At 31.7% G+C, this 20,874-nt stretch overlaps 2 protein-coding genes across 3 annotated transcripts; one reads left to right on the top strand and one right to left on the bottom strand.

Annotated features, from left to right (window-relative positions):
* LOC109343414 (histone H3.2) lies at positions 198–876 on the bottom strand. Its single transcript, XM_019581685.1, has one exon. The coding sequence runs from the start codon at positions 781–783 to the stop codon at positions 373–375; it is 411 nt and encodes a 136-aa protein (XP_019437230.1). The 5' UTR covers positions 784–876; the 3' UTR covers positions 198–372.
* On the top strand, positions 8,968–14,163 carry LOC109343413 (serine/threonine-protein kinase ATG1t). 2 transcript variants are annotated; one of them, XR_002107207.1, is made up of 9 exons: positions 8,968–9,310; positions 10,766–10,886; positions 10,966–11,024; positions 11,701–11,765; positions 11,876–11,969; positions 12,308–12,388; positions 12,466–12,577; positions 12,679–12,918; positions 13,916–14,163. XR_002107207.1 is itself a non-coding variant. In XM_019581684.1 (9 exons), the coding sequence occupies exons 1-9, from the start codon at positions 9,050–9,052 to the stop codon at positions 13,925–13,927; spliced, it is 864 nt and encodes a 287-aa protein (XP_019437229.1). In that variant the 5' UTR covers positions 8,968–9,049; the 3' UTR covers positions 13,928–14,163. The 2 variants fall into 2 exon arrangements, 1 of the variants encoding a protein (XP_019437229.1); XM_019581684.1 differs by having other exon boundaries at positions 12,679–12,737.

Genomic DNA, 20,874 nt, shown 5'->3' with positions numbered 1-20,874 from the left:
GTGGTGGGTGCCATAGCCTTTACCATGGAAACAAAGAAAGACGGTTTTTGGTTTGATTGTCCCAATAAGAAAAACTTTGCCAGTCTTTTGGGCACTAAAGATCTGAAAGGCTAGCGAGTTAGAGGAGCTAAGGTAATAAATATTAGGAACTAAATGAGAATGTTTTAATTACAAACAATCAAAACATTAGCTAATGGATCAAATTGAAATTAAAATTCAGTAACTACATAATAATTTGATGCAAAACATAAAATGAACCAACTCTAGCAGAACCACATTTCATTAAACACCTTAACAAATTTCTATCATGTCACAAAATCAACAAGTTAGGGTTTCACAAAACCACACAAAAAACATCATAACCTAAAATCTCTAAGCCCTCTCGCCTCTAATCCTTCTTGCAAGTTGAATATCCTTAGGCATAATCGTAACCCTCTTAGCATGAATAGCACAAAGATTAGTATCCTCAAACAAGCCAACCAAATAAGCTTCTGCAGCTTCCTGAAGCGCAGAAACGGCACTGCTCTGAAACCTGAGATCAGTTTTGAAATCCTGAGCGATCTCACGAACGAGTCGTTGAAAAGGTAGCTTTCGGATTAGAAGCTCAGTGCTCTTCTGGTACTTCCTGATTTCACGAAGAGCAACGGTTCCTGGCCTGAAACGGTGTGGCTTCTTCACTCCGCCGGTGGCCGGAGCAGATTTGCGGGCGGCTTTGGTGGCTAGCTGCTTCCTTGGTGCCTTGCCGCCGGTGGATTTGCGAGCGGTTTGTTTTGTGCGGGCCATTGATGTGAAGAGAAGGAAATGGAATTGGAAATTGGGAATTGAGAAAGTGGAATGAAATTGCAGAAGAAGATTTGAGTTGTGACAATTGGAAAGAGAATTGGAGAATTTATAAGGAGATGTTTGGGTTTTGAATATCGATTTTGGCGATCCGTGTGTATTGCATCTCACGATTCTGATTGGCTAAAGTGTGTAGCGCACGGATTAACTTCCTTTTTTATTTTTTCCAACTTTTTAGTTTCCGCTAAACTTTGGCGCTCTTTTTTTTTCATTTCAAATCTTTTGTACTCTTTTACAAGTTGTTTTTAGTTCGTGCAAATGCAATACACATATGTTATTATTTCTAAGTAAAATATAATTAACATGGTGATGATGAATAATACTTTTATTTATACAAATGTATTATTTTTATTTTATTGTTTTTTTTATTTGAAAGAAAATTTATTTAATTTATGAAAGTGTTAACTAAAGTTACAATTAGGAGTACATAATATTGGATTTATACATCAATGTTTGATCCTAGCTGCTCATTGCCCTATAATAATTACTATTTCACGTAAGTAGAATCATTTCTAAAGATATTACTAATAGCTATAATTATTCCTCTATAAAGAGAATTTTGTAAAATTGTCAGTTCATTGCTTATATGTCTGAACAAATTTTATAATACAATCCTCTTTTTATATTTTATCTCTTAAAGAAATAATATCAAATTTCTATATGCTTTGCCGAAAGAAATTGGAATTCTTATAAATATTAAATGTATTAGTCTTCTCACAATTTGGGCTTAGTAGGATTCGACCATACTTACTCGTCCAAATTGACCTAATCATGGCCAGGTCTAAATATGCTCGTATTTCATCAGTTTCAAAGTTAGGTTTGAGTTCAAAAATTAGACTCAATCAATATATAGGATCGGATAAGGGACATGCATGGTCTGACCTATCTCATGGTCATTCATTCATCATGTTTATATGTGTGTCTATTTAATTGTGTGTAGAATGATGACATCGCTTTAGCCAAAACATCATTGATTTTCTAATTTTCATCATATATAGATGATTAACAATATATATATATGTGTAACATTCATATGTCAAATTGTATGCCTATAACAATAAGTAATTTTGATAAAACTTTATCTAAAAGGGATATACGTTATATTTAATTGGGTCCAAAATCATTTTCAGGTTCAAAGGTTGACCTGATCAATACTTTGGGTTGGGTCTAGGGCTCGAGTTCAGGTTCAATAAATATTTCGACCAACATTTAGAATATAATAAAGAATAAGCCTTACCCAACCTGACATATGTTCCCGCTTAGATGATATAGCTACCCAAACTTCTTTTTGTCATATCAAGAAACTAAATAGCTTTTTAGTAAGAGACAAGTGTCACCAATACTCTACCTATCCATCTTGTAAGAAGCAAAATTGGACTTAGAATATCCTTACAAGAGTAAGATTAATATATTGGGATACCTTAATCCCATTTGAGGTATTTTAGAATTATTTTGGTGCTATAAATATGTGACTATTTTGCATTAGTTTTATATATAGCACATTCACATTATTTAAATTTAATATTAAGTTTACTAGTATAATAAATAACAAATTAAACCATAATACTTAGTTATCTCACTCACTTTTCTTTCATGGTCCTTGTGTAAGTAACAAAAAATATTCACATATGTTTTTGTTTCCTTAGCTCATCACGTTAAACATTTTTAACAACACTTTACAATCTTAGTTTGATTGGCAAAAAACTGTCATTGTTCGATTGTTTGATTTATATTTCTAAGAAGAATATAAGTTCTTTCATTGTGTTTTATGAATAAAGAAGTTTTTGCACAAATTATCATTAATAGTCTCAAATATAATATCGTTTAATGTAAATTTCCACTAAAAATATATCATATTGTATTCTATTAATAAAGAAGTGTTGTACCAATATTTCTCATTTCAAATCTCTTTTGCACCAAAACTCAATGACTGGAAATAGCTCAATTAATCGATTAACAACACGCCTTAATTGATTAACTAATGCACAGAACAAAATGATTGGACAGACAGATTGCACAGTTATTTAAACACAATTGAACAGAGATAATACATATATTTTTACGCACAAATAATAAGCATATGACAATAAGCAAATATCCAAAATATTAGTTGCATATTCAATTTATAACAGCAAGAAACTAAAAGAAGATTCAGAGAAAAAAAAAGAGTGCACAAAAGGATTTTTATCCTAGTTTGTTTGCGATCCACTACAAACTACATTCAGGCCTCCCCTTTTGATCTAGGGAGATTTTCTTCTTCACAATATTGAGTTAAAGTATGAATACACACCAATTCAATTACAAGCACATAAGACGCTTCTTTCTTGAAATCTAGGACCCTTAAATCCTTGGTTTGACTCTACCCTTCGCATGAGAAAACCTTTCTCACGAAACAGCCTTAGCCAAGATTCTTGTCCTCAAATCAAGACCTCCCAGCCTTGGTGAAGAACCTCAATCTATGTGATGATATGACACTAAGAGATTAATCAGATAATCTCTCTAAAAATCTATCTAATGCATGAACATGTGAGCAAAATAAGAATGAGCATAAAAGTATGTAAAAACCAGAAATCAGATTAGCATAATAACTCCTTAAACAATATACAAACTAAGTTTACAATATACATAACAACAAAATCTATAAAATCTACCATGAATTAGTAAATCTTGATGACAAATTAGTTGTTGTATTTTGCATTCTAGACTCTACTACACCATCATTACATTTCAAGATGTACATCTATGTGATTTTTTATATGGGTGATAGTTTTATATGGGTCAATTAACTTTGTGGAGAGAAGTGTGGAGAATTTGGAAAAGTATTTGAAGGAAGTTATTTTGTGTGAACAAACTTATTTTTTAATCTATCATTATGTATTAAAATATTTTTGCAAATAATTAAAGGAAGTTATTATGTCTGAAAAATCTTATATTCCACAAATTATTGGGAATGATGTAAAATATTAATGAGTCAGTATTACTCAATTAATATTCCGCAAATTTATTAGTTATAATTCTACAAATTTATATACTATTTTTGTAAATATAATAAATTAAAAAAAATATAATAAATGAAATTATATATAAATATATTCCATAAATTTATTGTATACAATTCTGAAAATTTATATCCATAATTAGGATTGCTTAAAATTAGGGAATCGTAAATAATTTAATCAAAATATAAATCAAACGAATTGATTATCACAATTAAATCAATTTTCTTTAATATTTAGATAGAATATACATGTTCAATAATTAAACATGACAAATTATTTATGATGAAAAAAAAAAAGATTAAAGATTATTCTTACCAATACAAGGTTGACACATTCAGATACTAAAAAAATTAACTTTGAATGAAAAAGGACAAACACATAATAAATTAAGGACACTATTCTTACTCAGATTGTGAATGTAACCTCTAATCGTTGTATTCGAGTATGTGAGGTTTCTCTTCTGCAAATGGCGAAACAAAGAACATCACGAATTCGTATTTTATGCTTTAGAAAAATATCCACACAGGGAAAAATATTTTAACAAATGTCATGTGAGGAAAATGAAGTTTTTTTTAGAAGACAAAAAAATATTATCTAGTGATACCTTGTTGGTCTAAGTGAGTGGAAAGCTGAAGAAGTTGAATTTTTTTAACTCTGGGGATAAAGAATATCGTGTGAGTAAAATAATGTACATGTATAAACTAATATAATAAACCAATTATATCTACCAACAAAGAAAAAAATGAGAAAGACATAAAATCATACATCTAAGTTGGTTTGACAGTTGAAGATCATAAATTTGTTTAACACGAACTGGAAAAAAAATGAGAATTAGTTATGAGAAACGTAGTTAAGACAAATATATTCTTACAACCATTACATATACTACTAAGTAGTAAGTACCAATATATTGATATTTACCAATAGAATGTACAAATTTAGTTATGAGAATGATGAAGTAAAGATGAAATAAAAAAGTAAAATCACACGTGAGTTGGTGAAGATGATAGATTTGTGGAACAAAAATTGGAAAAAAAATAGTTATGAGAATGATGAAGTAAAAATAAAAAGACCAGAATATCATATTTCTGAGTTGCTTTAACATTTGGAAAGGAAGAAGTAAAAAATGAAATGAATAGAAAATGATACCTTTGAGTTGATTTAGATTGAGGAAGAAGATTTATTGAACAAAATTTGGAGAAAATGAGAAATAGTGTGTAATTTGAGTAGAGAGAATGTGAAGAAGAAGACTACTTTTCAGAATTTAAAAGTCATTTGTCAAATATATCTAAAGGAAGAGTATCTACTTTAGGAATTTCAACAATCCATCAATTTTACAAAAAAAAAACCATTTACTTAGTACATTTATCACAAATGAATAGTGTCTAATTTTTTACGCATTGCATAGGTAATCACATCTCTTATATTTTTAAATAGTTATTCTCATCTTTTTAAAATTTTATAATTTCATCATTGTGCATTATAGAAACCCGTGTAATAGATTTTTCAACGGTTTCTAGAAATAAAATTGTCAAAATTAATTCAACTAGAAAATAAGATAGAATTTGAAAAATCCAACAATGTAGGAAATAAGGTATAGATATTGATTAAGGAAAAACAAATTTATAATTTTGTACAATTATTATCCTATAATGGTTAATAATATATTATGATTTATCCCCTATATACATTTATTTATTTGATGAGTATAAAATTAATCGTATACATTTATTTATTTGATGAGTATAAAATTAATTATTATATTTAATAATTTAATTTAATTATTAATTGTCAATAATTTTATTTTTTTATCTGGACCAAAAAATTTGAACTATTCTAGTTCTTTACGACATAAAAAATAGAATTATTTAAATGTCTAGTTAGTAATAAATACAATTGTAACTATGTATTAAGTTTCCATTGTTAAAGTAATTGTGTAATATGCTCAATAAATCACATACATTATAGAATTAATGTGTTATATCACCATCTTAATATATTTTACCGTTTAACTTGATTGACTAGTTGTGTATAATGTCATTTTTATAACTGCTCTAAAAATATTGAAATTTTCTATTTCTTTATGCCATTAAAAATAGAATTATTTAATTATTTCTTCATCAATATAATTATAGTTGTGTATTAAATTTCAAATTTTAAAGTAATTGCGTAATATGCTCAATTAATTACGCATGCTATGGTATTCAATGAATCAAGACAAATTATAGCTTAATAGATATTACTAAATTAATATTCCATAAATTTATTAATTATAATTTGACACATTTAAATTCCATTTTTGTAACTCGTCCATAAATTCAAACAAAATAGAATATAAATTAAATTAAATATTAACATTCCTAAAATTTATTATTTATAATTCTGCAAATTTATATTCATAATGTGCATTGCTTAAAATTAGGAAATCATAAAAATTTGATCAAAATATAAATCAATTGATTATCACAACCAAATCAAATTGCTTTAATATTTAACAGAATAAAAGACATTCAAAGACAATCATGCCTAATAATTTTAGATTCCAAAGTGTAATTACCAATTGATTAATTATGTACAATGTCATTTTTGTAACTGGTGGAATTTTTTTTGAACTTTTCTGAATTTAAACAAATTATTGGAAATGATGTAAAACATTAATGAGTGAGTATTACTCAATTAATATTCTGCAAATTTATTAATTATAATTCTACAAATTTATATTCTATTTTTTTAACTCTTCCATAAATTCAACAAAATAGAATAAATGGAATTAGATATAAATATATTCCACAAATTTATTACATACAATTTTGCAAATTTATATCCATAATTAGGATTGCTTAAAATTAGGGAATGATAAATAATTTAATCAAAATATAAATCAAATGAGATCACAATCAAATCAAATCAAATTGCTTTAATATTTAGATAGAATATACATGTTCAACAATTAAACATGACAAATTATTTATGATTAGAAAAAAAAGATTAAAGATTATTCTTACCAATATAAGGTTGACACATTCAGATACTAAAATTTTTTTAACTTTGAATGAAAAAGGACAAACACATAATAAAATTGAAGACACTATTCTTACTCAGATAGTGAATGTAACCTCTAATCGTTGTATTCGAGTATGTGAGATTTCTCTTCTGCAAATGACGAAACAAAGAACATCACCAATTCGTATTTTTTGATTTAGAAAAATATACACATAGGGAAAATATTTTAAGAAAAGTCATGTGAGGAAAATGAAGTTTTTTCTAGAAGGCAAAAAAATATTATCTAGTGATACCTTGTTGGTGTAAGTGAGTGGAAAGTTGAAGAAGTTGAAATTTTTTAACTCTGGGGATAAAGAATATTGTGTGAGTAAAATAATGTACATATATAAACCGATATAATAAACCAATTATATCTACCAACAAAGAAAAATGAGAAGGACATAAAATCATACCTTTGAGTTGGTTTGACAGTTGAAGATCATAAATTTGTTTAACATAAACTGAAAAAAAAAATTGAGAATTAGTTATAAGAAACGTAGTTAAGACAAATATATTCTTACAACTATTATATATACTACTAAGCAGTAAATACCAATATATTGATATTTACCAATAGAATGGACAAATTTTGTTATGAGAATGATGAAGTAAAAATGAATTAAAAAAGCCAAATCATACCTGAGTTGGTGAAGATGATAGATTTGTGGAACAAAAATTGGGAAAAAAGTTATGAGAATGATGAAGTAAAAATAAAAAGACCAAAATATCATATTTCTGTGTTGCTTTAACATTTGAAAAGGAAGAAGTAAAAAATGAAAAGAACAGAAAATGATACCTTTGAGTAGTGTTGTTAAAACCGTACCGGTTATCAAACCAGTAGAGTACTGGTATAGTGGTACAACCGTTGGTTCAGTAATTAAACCGCATGCCGGTTAAACCGGACATACCTATTTATATTTATATATATACCTATAACCAAAAATTTCAAATAGGTAGATACTCAAAAATTATAACCCATATTCATAATCTACTCAAAATTCACATAAACAAACAACTTTAAGTCTTTAACAAATTCAAAGTTTAAATTACAAAACATATATCAATCCAAAAGTATCACTTAACAACCACAAAATATAAATAAATGACACAAGTTCACAATTCACTCTACAAAACAAATAAATTTGGAGTTTTAACATTTAAAATCAAGGAGTCAAAGTTGTCTCATATCGATATTATATTTTTGCACCAAATCCTATTTTCAAACAATACTCCAAGATTACACACAAATGTCAATGAGATTACACACGAATGTTAGGAACCAAAATGTGTAATGTAAGTATGCCTTGGAAGCATGCATGTGCCTTGAAGTGTTGAAGAAGAGTTGGAAAGATGGGTCACCTTATCATGGGTTTTTAAGTTTTTAAGTTTTTTTTCAAAAAATATGTGTATAAACCGGCCAGTTCAGTGAAATACCGGCCGTTCACCGGTTTTGACCAGTTTTTGACCGGATTTGATACTTGGCCAGTTCAACATCCGTACCTACCGATTAGGAAACTAGATCACCGGTTTTCCGGTTGAACCGGCTGGTACGATTTTTACATCTATGCCTTTGAGTTGATTTAGATTGAGGAAAAAGATTTGTTGAATAAAATTTGAAAAAAATGAGAAATAATGTGTAATTTGAGAGAGAATATGAAGAAGAAGACTACTTTTAGAATTTGAAAATCATTTGTCAAATATAACCAAAGGAAGAGTGTCTACTTTAGGAATTTCAATAAACCATCAATTTTACAAAAAACCCTTTACTTTGTACACTTATCACAAATGAATAATGTCTAATTTTATAATTACAACAATTTTTCAAATTGACAAAAATAACCTTTGCTTTGTACATTTGTCACAAACATATAGAGTGTCTACTTTAATATTTTGAATAACAATTTCTTTTCTTATCTCCTACACATTACCACCTTCGGGCCCAATTCTACGGTCAACCCAAGAGCAATCAAAGTCCCAATCAACAAAACGCTCCCACGTAAAGCACTTGTCGGTCAATCGGTGAAAACACCACAAATTCCAAATCAGTAAAAAAGTCAATTTACATTATATAAATAACATGGTAGATACTAGATAAATATAGAACAGAACATTGAACAAACCTGTTCAAAATTAACCCGAGTAAGAAAGAATGCCAGTGAAGATTTTGAATGGAATGTAGAAGTAATTTGGAGAAGGTGGTGGTAGTAGGAGGGGAGGGAATAGAGTACATTTTGAAGTCTAAAATCGGAGAGGGTTCATATTCGTTAGTTTGGAGAGCTGAACAAAGACCAAGTGGTGACGTGGTTGCACTGAAACAAGTTTTCCTTTCTAAATTAAACCCTTATCTCAAGGCCTGTTTGGATAATGAGATCAATTTCTTGTCCTCTCTCAAACATCGTAATATCATTCGACTCATCCATTTCTTCCAGGTTCTTTCTTTTTTTTACCCTTTAATTTGTTGTTGTTGTTGTTATATATGTCTTTTTACCCGTATTGCTATAGTATCTCTACCAAGAATCAAACCTTTAACTATTCGATCTTTCTGGGTATCTAACGGTCCTTGCACCACTAACAACTTGTGGCTTGTTGGTAGTTAACATTTGTAAAATGAAAGAAGTGAAATATATAAGCTCATAGCTTATGGAAATAAACTCTTTACTATACACTAACAAATAACTTATTTTTTATTATGAGCTCTTAGTATTTATTATGAGCTCTTAGTATTCGTTTGTGAGTTGACTTTTAGACATAAAAGAAATGAAAGAGAAAGTTTAACCGACCATAAAATACCCTTGTGAGAGTGCTATCGTGCATGTAATTCCCTTCCAAAATCAACTTGCAAACAAATCTATAGCGGGGTTACAAAACACACTCCCCTAAGAGAGGGAAGAGGGGTGTTTGGATTCAAGGATAGCAGGATTACTGCTATACCCTTATGACAGTTAGAGTTAGTTAGGAAAGTGTGTCTATAAATAGCACACTGGGCGGGAAAAGGAAGTCAGTTGGTTGTTTAGAAACTGATTGTGGAATCAGTGGAGGAAATGGTCGTGGGATCCTATTATAAGTTCTCTCTATTGTAATTCATCTTCTTCATTCGAGTCTCATTCAATTCTAACCAGAGACGAATTTCCTCCCTTTCTCTTTGCAAATCTTCACGATCTTGGGATCCATTATCAACCTCTTAGCCATGCTTCTGGTTGACACCATAAACCCGAATTCAGCATCAGTAGCGATGGTGTTTCCACTCCTCAGGCACTAAGAAAGGTGCTCTGATAGCAGTGATAACACTGGTATCAATTAGAACAGAAAAGTAGAATAGAGATTCAAAGGAAATGCCCTTACCCAGAATCAATAGGATTCTGCTACGGTTCTAAGAGAATTTTATTAGAAAGAAGATGAATTACAATAGAGAGAACTTACAATAGGATCCTATGACCCTTTCCTCCACTGATTCCACAATCAGTTTCTAAACAACCATGTAACTTTCTTTTCCCGCCCAGTGTGCTATTTATAAACACACTTTCCTAACTAACTCTAACTGTCATAAGGGTATAGTAGTAATCCTGCTATCCCTGGATCCAAACACCCTTCTTCCCTTTCTTATATACATTTTTAATGATAGGTCTTGGCCTAATCCCCTCAGCTATCGTGCATGTAATTCCCCTCCAAAATCAACTTGCAAACATACCTATAGCGGCGTTACAAAACACACTCTCCCCTACCTCCATCCCAAAATTTAGCTTAAGAGGGACTGTTGTTCAAGTTAAAATTGAATATGTTAAAAAAAATGATGTTTAGTCTGAAAATTAATTTTTTGTTTGAAATGATGTCTTGGCTGAAAATTTAATTTTTTGTTTAATGTTGATCGATGATCTCGACCTTAGGTTGATGATGGATGTGTGTACCTGGTCCTAGAGTTTTGTGCTGGAGGGGATCTGGCTTCTTATATTAGATGCCACGGGAGAGTTCAACAAGAAACGGCCAGAAAATTCATGCAGCAGCTTGGTAACTTCTATTTTGAAATGTTCTTTTGTTACTGGAACATTCTAGCTGGGCTTTTACACATTTGAATTGTGTGGTGCAGGCTCTGGTCTAAAAGTATTGCACTCTCACAATATCATTCACAGAGACTTGAAACCAGAGGTAAAACTTAAGATATATGTTTAACTTGCATATATGGAGCACACCTTTAAAAATGATAAATTTAAGGGGCACATGTGTCTCATGCCTTTTACCTAAGGATTTATATGAAACAAGACTTACAAGTAATTAATCTCCTCTCTAGTTGTTTTGAATTCAACAGCATATATTACAACATGTTGCTAGTTAGTACAAGGTAGTAGTGATCAATCACAAGTCCATTGAGTTTAAATGAAGGTCACTACTTCCTAGTAGACAAACTAGAATGGTTTATAAAACAGATAAGAGCACAGAAGTTAAGTTCCTAAATTTTTTATCATGTCTTTTTTGCTCAGAGTTTGAATTTGTAAGTTTACCTAATTCCTACCATGTGGGTGAATGGTGATGCTTCAGATTTAAAACTTTGTATTTATTTCGCGAGCTGGCCTTTTAATTTTGTTATTCTTGCAAGTTATAACCATGCAAACTTATGAGTAAGTTCAGAACATAAGACTACTTTGCTTGTTAAATCTTTTACTGGGGACCAAAAGTCTGGAAACAAAGAAGGGAGCATTGCATCCCTTTAACAGCATGTCTTAATTGCACCGTAAACCATTCTCCCAGTGTTTATTTATCTGTAGTGTATATCACTCTGATACCAGAAGCAACTTGGTTTGCATTGGTGTTATTGTTGAATCAGAACATTTTGCTATCAAACCATGGGGATGATGTGGTGCTAAAGATAGCTGATTTTGGTCTCTCAAGGTAGCTACTGGTTTAGGAAAAAGAATAAGGAGGGCAAGATAATTTATTTGTATTTCATTTTATTACTTTCACTAACATGATAACTTCTTTTCCTTGCATACAATGTGGAGAACTACCCGCCTGGGTGAGTATGCTGAAACAGTTTGTGGTTCTCCATTCTACATGGCTCCAGAAATTATTCAGTTCCAGAGATATGATAACAAGGTATCACTTGAAAAACAGCAAATTATTTATCTGAATTGTTTGAGTAGTTCCTACACTCAACCTTATGTATTTAAAATAAGAAAATGAATATATAAAACCCTTAACTTTGGGGGATCAAAATCAAATAAATAATTACATGATATGATTCCAACAATCTCAACACCCCCTCAAGTTGATGCATATATGTCAAATGCATCCGTCTTGTCACATATATGATATTCTTGGATCTCGGAGAGACTTTGTGAAGATATATGCTGATTGATCGTTGTAATTCACAAATGCTGTACCGATCTTCTCATCAATTAACTGGTTTGGCTGAAGTTTACTTAATTATATAGGTAGACATGTGGAGTGTTGGGACCATTCTATTTGAGCTTCTAAATGGCTACCCACCTTTTAATGGTAGAAACAATGTTCAGGTAACACCATGAGTCAACAATAATTATTCAAAAATTTCCAGCTGTGATCACAGCTAATAAAAAAATGCTAATTTCAGCTGTTGAAAAACATCAAATCCTGTACTCAACTTCCATTTTCTCAGCTGATTCTGTCAGGATTGGATCCAGACTGTCTGGATATTTGTTCAAGATTACTATCCTTAGATCCAGGTTATGCACACTTTCTGATTTCATGATGTTTTTGTTTTTTCTATTCACTCAGTTTCCTTTGGAAGTATAACTATTTCTGAAGTACTTGCATCCTGTTGCAGTGGAACGCCTATCTTTTGATGAATTTTATCGGCATCGATTTCTACGAAGAAAATTAATGGTAACTTGATGCAAATTCCAGGAACTTAGAGTCTGTTTGCGACGAGTTGAGTTTTGGAGGGAAGAAAATGAAAATAGAAGGTTTCATATTCATAAATACATATATAAGATGACTTTGAAGCCTTCTATTTCTCCAAAACCCATATGGCAAACTGACCCTTAATATTCATGATTTTCCCTTAGTAAGTCTTTCCTTATAACTATCAAAATCATCTACAAAAAAATATGACGCCTTTTCTTTTTCTTTTCCTTTTCCATCTATGATTCCTCCTCTCTTGATTATTATGTGGATTTCTTTGACTGTTGGACTATTTTACATGGGTAGACATCTGTTGTCCCAAAATAGTGTACTATTTTATGTGTCACTGTTTGTGATTGGTTAGAAAAATAATTAATTATTAAAATTTTAATTTAAGTATATTTTTTCAATCAATCACAAGCAGTGACATACGGAGTGACACACGGAGTGACACACTTTGTTGGACAGTAAATGTGTTCCCATTTTACATTTCCATCAAGAATAATAATTTTCCTCATGTGCCTAAAGTATCCATGTCTATGCAGCCATTTAATGATAATCTTCATTTACAAAGAGGAAAAAATGACTCAAATTATGTTTCATCTACTGGTATGAATAAACTGCTTTGCATAGTTCAGTGTTGGATCTTTTGTTCTTCTATTCAGTCTCTCATGCTAAAGTAGCAACACAGTGTGGTTTTTTTTTTGGGTACTACTAAGTGTATTCCGTTATCTTATAGGTAAGAAACTAATCTCTTTTAGGTTGTATGATTGTCCATTCCAACAAGTGTCGCTTCCAACAATTGAATTCTTGACCTTTTATTCATCTTGAGGATCTAGCGGTGCTTACACAACTAGACTAATGCCTTGTTGCACTTTTTTATTTGATGCCTATAATCATTCAAGAGGAGAGATTCACTTACTCCAAGAGTAAGTTTAAAACTTACTCCCCATCCTGACCATCAATTCTAGGGAAATCCAATGGTTTCAATAAATGTAGATCTAAACCATTAGATGTCTATAAAATTAATGGCGAGAATGAAGAGTAAGTTTAAGTAAGTAGATCCCCACTCATCATTTAAACCTGCTATGTTTTTTATTTTTTTGGAATTTCAAATATGCATAATAACTTACTGAACTCTACTTGATCTATATTTACAGGAAATAACTTGAGGACTAATTTGTTCTAGCAAGATTTAGAAGAGGGCCTACAGAGAGGTTCAGATATTTCCTAGATTTGGATCAGGTTTTGCGTTCATTTTTGTGATCAGAAATGAATAAAGGTAGAGTTTGTTGCACATAATGTAAATTGCTTATGACGTTGCCTTCCACGCCTTTATTGTAATTATAACAAAATACGAGTACATAAATCATATAAGAATGAAAGGTGATGTAATAGTTTTTTGGCACATTCTAAAAAATGTGATTTTAGGGAATATGATGTTTGGGCAAGTCACATTCCATTACTACGTTTGATCTGTGTTTGATTGATATAATATATTTCGGGGTCTGATTTTTCAAAAATACCCCGGATTAAAAAACATTTAGAGATGTCATTTTATTCTGAAAATTAACATTTTCAGTGGAGTCCAACAATCTCGTATCATTGTACCAACAATAAAAAACAATCTCGTATCACATTTTGAGTCTGGTGTTACTTTTAAGAATGGAAGAGTGTTAAGATATATTAATATTCTATCTACTTCATTGTCATGGATGATTTCCAATGCCACTCGAATTTCTTTTAGAATTTTGGTGAATTAGTTGGGGGACTTACCATACTAATTGAGTTTTTTCATAGAAATTTTGGTGAATCAAAATTAAGTGAGTGTTACATCTACGGATGACAATAATAACCGACCAGTAGGTACCTACAAAAATACCTATAATGAGTATCCAAAATAATAGCTTATGAGTGGTTACAGAAATCATAATACTTGTCCTATGAGTATTTATATATTTATAATTTATTTTTTATTAAATATTGTATATATTATACCTTTGTATTATTATTTTAAGGCTATATATTATATATTTTATTATTATGTAATAATGAATTTTAGTAATTAAATTATATTGATAAATTTATCATATATACATATATTATTATTGTTGTAATAATTATATATATTAATCATTATAAGATATATAAATGTATAACTAAACTTGAAAATTCGTTAAATACCTGCAAATAATATAAGTATAAACACATATAAGTACTTCATGCACTTGTTCCTTCCATTGTGGTTCAAGAAGATTGTTTCGCGAACACCATTAGAAAGACAATCATATAATGTGTAGATCAACTTTCAATTGGTAGTAATATTAAATACTAAGGATAAAACTTTTTGACTTGTTAACCAAGGAGTCCAACAATGCTAACATCAAAACTTCTAACTTGTTAACCAAGGAATCCAACAATGCTAGCATCACCAAGGGACATGTGCTTAGACAAGAAAATTGATCAAGGTCGTGGATATGGCTCGTGCCAACTAAACAAGAAGACTGGCCAAGAACATGTGCTTGCTTCTTAGTAATGCTAGCAAGCACATGTTCTTGGCCAGTCTTCTTGTTTAGTTGGCACGAGCCATGTCCACGACCTTGATCAATTTTCTTGTCTAAGCACATGTCCTTGGTGATGCTAGCATTGTTGGATTCCTTGGTTAACAAGTTAAAAGTTTTGTTGCTTGCATTATTGGATTCCTTGGTTAACAAGGTACAAAGGGTTACATACTCTTTGACCTACAAAACAGGGAGGTTTTTATCTCTAGAAATGTGATCTTCCATGAACACATTTCCCCTACCAACCTCTAGTCACTAACACTCAAGACAATGTCATGAACAATACTTTTGCCTTGTTAGAACAACCTGATTACTATGATCCTCTGCCTGAAAATCATACTTGCATTAGGCATGAGGACATCGTTGAACTAGATGTAACCACACATGATCCAGATTCCAATAATCCACCATATCAAAACCTTAGGAGGTCTACTCGACAAAGACAAACACCTACCTATTTAGAGGACTTTCATTGCAATTTAACAACCTCTAAGAAATCCCCTTCTAATAACCCTCTAGATCAACAGAAGCACATTCATCATCCCCTCTCCACTGTCATGTCACACAATTCAATTTCACCAGCACACTTAGGCCATGTGCTCTCCATTACCACTACTATTGAACCTAAATACTACCATCAAGCCATTAAGTCTTAACATTGGATCAAGGCTATGTAAGATGAGCTAAATGCTCTTAAGGTAAATAACACTTGGAGCCTTGTTGGTCTCCCTGTTGATAAGGTAGCCATTGTATGTAAGTGGGTTTATAAAATCAAGTGTAAGGCATATGGTTCCATAAAAAGGTATAAGGCTAGACTAGTTGCAAAAGAGTAAAACCAAACTGAGGAGATAAATTATTTAGCTACTTTTGCACTAGTGACTAAATTAACTACTGTCAGGCTACTCCTTGCCCTAACAGCTTCACAAAATTGGATTGTACATCAACTTAGTGTCAACAATGCTTTTCTCCATGGTGAGTTGAATGAAGATGTCTACATGAAGATATCTCCAGGAGTGATATGCAAATTTCAGAAGAGGGTATCAAGCTGCACAAATCTTTGTATGGATTAAAGCAAGCAGGAAGACAATGATTTTCTAAGCTAACCAAGACCCTAATCTCTTTGGGATACACATAGCGTCATCATGACCATTCTCTATTCACCAAGGCAATATGTATGCATTTTACAACCTTACTTATATATGTGGATAACTTAGTTTTGGCTGGTAACTATCATAATGAGATACAACTTGTGAAAAAGTGTCTGCATAACCAATTTAAAATTAAAGATCTTGGTATTATTAAATACTTTATTGGATTCAAAGTCTTAGGTCAAATGCAGGGATTATTTTGTGTCAAAGAAAGTATGCTTTGGACATCTTATCAGACACATGATTCCTAGCTTGTAAACCAACACCAACACCCATCATCACAACCACCAAATTACATCAAGATGATTCAACACCTTACAATGACCCTGCCTCCTATAGAAGATTAGTTGCCAAAATTCTATACTTGACTAATGCAAGGCCAAACCTGAGTTATGTAATTCAAGAATTGAGCCAATTTATGGCAAAGCCTACAACTATGCACTATCAAGCACTTACCAGGGTCTTCAGATACATAAAGAGCAATCCAGGGCAATGACTCCTCTACTTATCCACTTCACCTCTACAACTAAAATCCTTCAGTGACTCAGACTTGGAAGCTTATATTGACTCAAGGAAATCCATAAGTGGCTCATGTGTCTTTCTTGGCAACTTCTTAGTCTCATGGAAATCCAAAAAGCAAACTGTTTTAGCTCATTAATCTTCAGAAGCAGAATATCGTGCACTTGTAGTAGCTTCATGTGAGATCCAATGGCTGACCTATCTCCTTCTCAATTTCAGAATTCCCTTCAATAAACCAGCTCTACTATACTGCGACAATGACACAGCGAGGCACATAACAACCAACTCAGTCTTCCATGAAAGAATAAAGCACATTGATATTGATTGTCATGTTGTTCGTGAATGCCTTCAATCAAACCTCTTCAATCTCCTTCCAATTCCAACAACACAATGACTGGCTGATATCCTCACAAAAGCTTTAGACCCTTCACCCTTCAATTACTTACGTAACAAACTGAGAGTAATCAATATATACTCTCCAGTTTGCGCGAGGGGGGGGGGGGATTGAATACTAAGGATAAAACTTCTAACTTGTTAACCAAGGAATCCAACAATTCTAGCATCACTAAGGACATGTGCTTAGACAAGTAAATGGATCAAGGTCGTGGGCATGGCTCGTTCCAACTAATCAACAAGACTAGCTAAAACATGTGCTTGTAGTATTACTAAGCCAACTGATTAGATGCATATGAATAATTCCATAGTTCTTGCTGCACAACAATCGCCTAGTCTGCATAGAAAATTGGCACGGTCAAATGGCACATTGGTGCATAGTCAGAAAATACAAGTCATGAGCCATCTATTAAATTAGTGGGCCAATACCATGTTTTAGGACTTTTGTGTGAGCATAATTAACTATTTCATATAATCCAGTATGAGAACTTAGTTATTTGAAATTTAGGTAAATTAATTAGGAGCCGTTAGGGGTAGCTTGTTTCTCAAGTAACAAAGTTTGTACTATATATATGGCCTTGAAGTGCCTAAGATGAATATTATAAAAATACATAATTTAGTATATACTTCTACCAATAAGTAATGCATCGACATGGAGTGCCCACGAGCAGAAAGGATCCAATGCTCGCTTAGAATCCTTAATTTTCTTAGTGGCAAAAATGACCATAAATATGAAGGGCGTCACAACAAAGGTGAAAAAAGAAATCAACATCTCTTGGATGCTAACTGAATTAGGCCAATCCTTTACACTAAATGGTTGTTAACGAAATCATTGTTTAAAGAGTTAATATGCAAGATGGAAATTCAGTACACCAACACAATTGATAGAATATCAATGGTGGACAATCAACATATAGAACCATAGTATAGCCAAGCTTTCACAGTATGCACTAAACACAAATCTTCTATTGTTTCACTCTCATGTTTCTGGTTGATCATTGATCAATTGCTGCCATGTTCTTCATTTGTCTTATGAGTTGTAATGCACAAACCACAAAATGATGTGAAACAATTAGAAACAAAGGGCATCATTGTTCCCTAAATCCAAACCTCGATCCTGTTGGAAGAAGAAGAATGCATAAAAAGAGAAGAAGCAAACTGAAATCGCGTGTGAGGAGTGTAGGAGAAGAGAAGAGAACTAAGTTTGTATTGAAGATGCAAGCATACATGAATGAGCATATTGTGTATGCAAACATGCATCACATAGATTTTCCAAGTTTTTCATATTGCTTCATAACATACATGAATATATTGTCATAGAGTTAGAACACATACACGAAAAACTGATTTTTCATATTGTAATGAAAATCATTGCTCTTTCACTTTCATATCTTTAGAGAGATTTTCAAAGTGTTCTTTTGAAAAAGAGAAAAGGGTGAATCTTTAGAAAGATCCTCGAATAGCTTCATTGTAAAGTCTTTTTTAAAAAAGAAACCTTGCATCTCACGTTTTTTGTATTTTGATTGTGAGATTTGTAGAAGAGTTCTTAGATTCTAGAAGAGTGATTATTCTGAATATTGAGGTGCATAAATAACTTGAAAGATTTTAGACAAGGCAACTTGAGATGTCGTGACAGGAAATGACAACCTAAGGTGACTACCATCATGGAGTCAAAGGACTTGGAACAAATGACGCTCACAACATTATTTGGCAAACTTCAAGAACATGAGATAGAATTAAGACGTTTGACACCCAATGAGAAAATGGACGAGAATATCAAATAAATCTCCTTCAAAGCGACAAAACCACGTTCAAGAAGTCAAAAGGAGAAATATGATGATGATGAGTCCGATTTTGACATAAGTGATGAAGCCATGTCCCTCCTCATCAACAAATTCATAAAGTACTTAAGAAATAATGGAGGATTCTAGAAGCTTGACAAGGAAGATGAAGAAGGTTCAATCAAAATGTGCAAGTATCCCAAAGACAAAGCAACTTGCCATAAGAGTAGGAATGTAGGCAACATGAGGTACACATGTCCTACCTTTCTCAAGAAGATTGAACATGACAACAAGAAAGACTCTCGAGACATCAAAGCTAAGAAGACATACATTATTTGGGATGCACCCGAAGAAGACAATTCATCAACAAGCATCCTAGAAGTGATTCCACCCTTCGAGTTTAACGGTTGACCTTTTCAGTTTCATTGAACTTCTATCTTCGTATCCTTACTTCTTGCCCGGATGACATTCTTCATAGAAGTCATTCCACACGGAGTTCATTTTTTAGCAACAATTTGCTTGTCATGTGGACTTGGTGTAGCTTCGTCACCACTATGAGAACCACGATCACCACTTTGGGAAGTCATTGATAAAGTTTTTTGAGGTTTCTTAGAGTATTAGGTTTATGAGAATATGAGGTTTCCGTCCGATCAAGTTTTAGAGCGTAGTGTGAACTGAATCATCTTTTAGGTATTTATAATGTAGTAACCATTCAACATTTAGAAAGCGTTGTAGATAGGACCTCTTCAACAACGCATAATAAAGGAAGCGTTGTTGTTTTGACATCTTGAATAACGCTACTTAAGGGATGGGATGTTGATTTTACATCTTCCATAATGATTTCCTATAAAAACATTGTTAAATATCCACTGTGAATCTAACTGTTGACTGCTCATATTCATGAACACATCAACAACGCTTCTTTGACTATGCCCTGTTGAATATATATTAATTAACAATGTCATCTTAATAATGTGATGTTGAATATTATATCTTCCACAACTATTGCATGAAAAAGCAATGTTAAATATCCTAGTCGAATCCAGCTTTCGACAGCTCATATTCATGAACACATCAACAACGATTCGTTAAATATGCATTGTTGAATACATTCTAATTAACATCGTCATCTTAATTATGCGTTGTTAAGGTGAACTCATTCAAGCCAGCGCATAATTCAATATCCAAATTAACAATGTTTTCCTAAATTTGTGTTGTTAATGAAAATATTACATTACACGTAAAAATACTAGATGAAAAATAAGTTAACATATGTTAATTAACATAGTTAGTAAACTATAATGATACTTTTGGTTATTGAATGTTGCCGCAAAATATACAACGTTGCCAAAATATCCAAAAAATATTAAACATTAAGTTTTGTGAATTTGTTTATTGTGTTTATTAAAATGGAACTGCCAAAATACAACCATTTAAATAAATAACAACAAAATTGAAATTAATATATGAAATAATTGCTCATTCTTCATTCAAATTTCCAAACTTGGTTGTTGCCAAAATACTGCCAAAACAAATTCTTCATAGTAAAATAAAATAAAAACAATAAAACAAAAATTAACAAAATAATTTCTTCAAAATGCTCCATATCAGTCGAAGAAATCATCCCCTAAGTGCATAATAGAATTAAGATATTCCATATAGTCTGGGTCATCGTCTCCTATAGCAATTAAGAATTTCTGAAAAAACAAAAATAAAA

The sequence above is a fragment of the Lupinus angustifolius genome, chromosome LG03 (assembly GCF_001865875.1).
Source record: "Lupinus angustifolius cultivar Tanjil chromosome LG03, LupAngTanjil_v1.0, whole genome shotgun sequence".
Classification (NCBI taxonomy): domain Eukaryota; kingdom Viridiplantae; phylum Streptophyta; class Magnoliopsida; order Fabales; family Fabaceae; genus Lupinus; species Lupinus angustifolius.
This window is presented reverse-complemented; position numbering and strand designations above follow the sequence as displayed.

What these genes read in the sequence shown, in the direction of transcription:
- LOC109343414 (XM_019581685.1), bottom strand. Translation starts at nt 783, where the DNA reads ATGGCCCGCACAAAACAAACCGCTCGCAAATCCACCGGCGGCAAGGCA.
- LOC109343413 (XM_019581684.1), top strand. Translation starts at nt 9,050, where the DNA reads ATGGAATGTAGAAGTAATTTGGAGAAGGTGGTGGTAGTAGGAGGGGAG. An exon ending in AAAATTCATGCAGCAGCTTG is followed by an intron (nt 10,887 to 10,965) that starts GTAACTTCTATT and finishes TGTGTGGTGCAG; the next exon opens with GCTCTGGTCTAAAAGTATTG. An exon ending in ATGGTAGAAACAATGTTCAG is followed by an intron (nt 12,389 to 12,465) that starts GTAACACCATGA and finishes TGCTAATTTCAG; the next exon opens with CTGTTGAAAAACATCAAATC.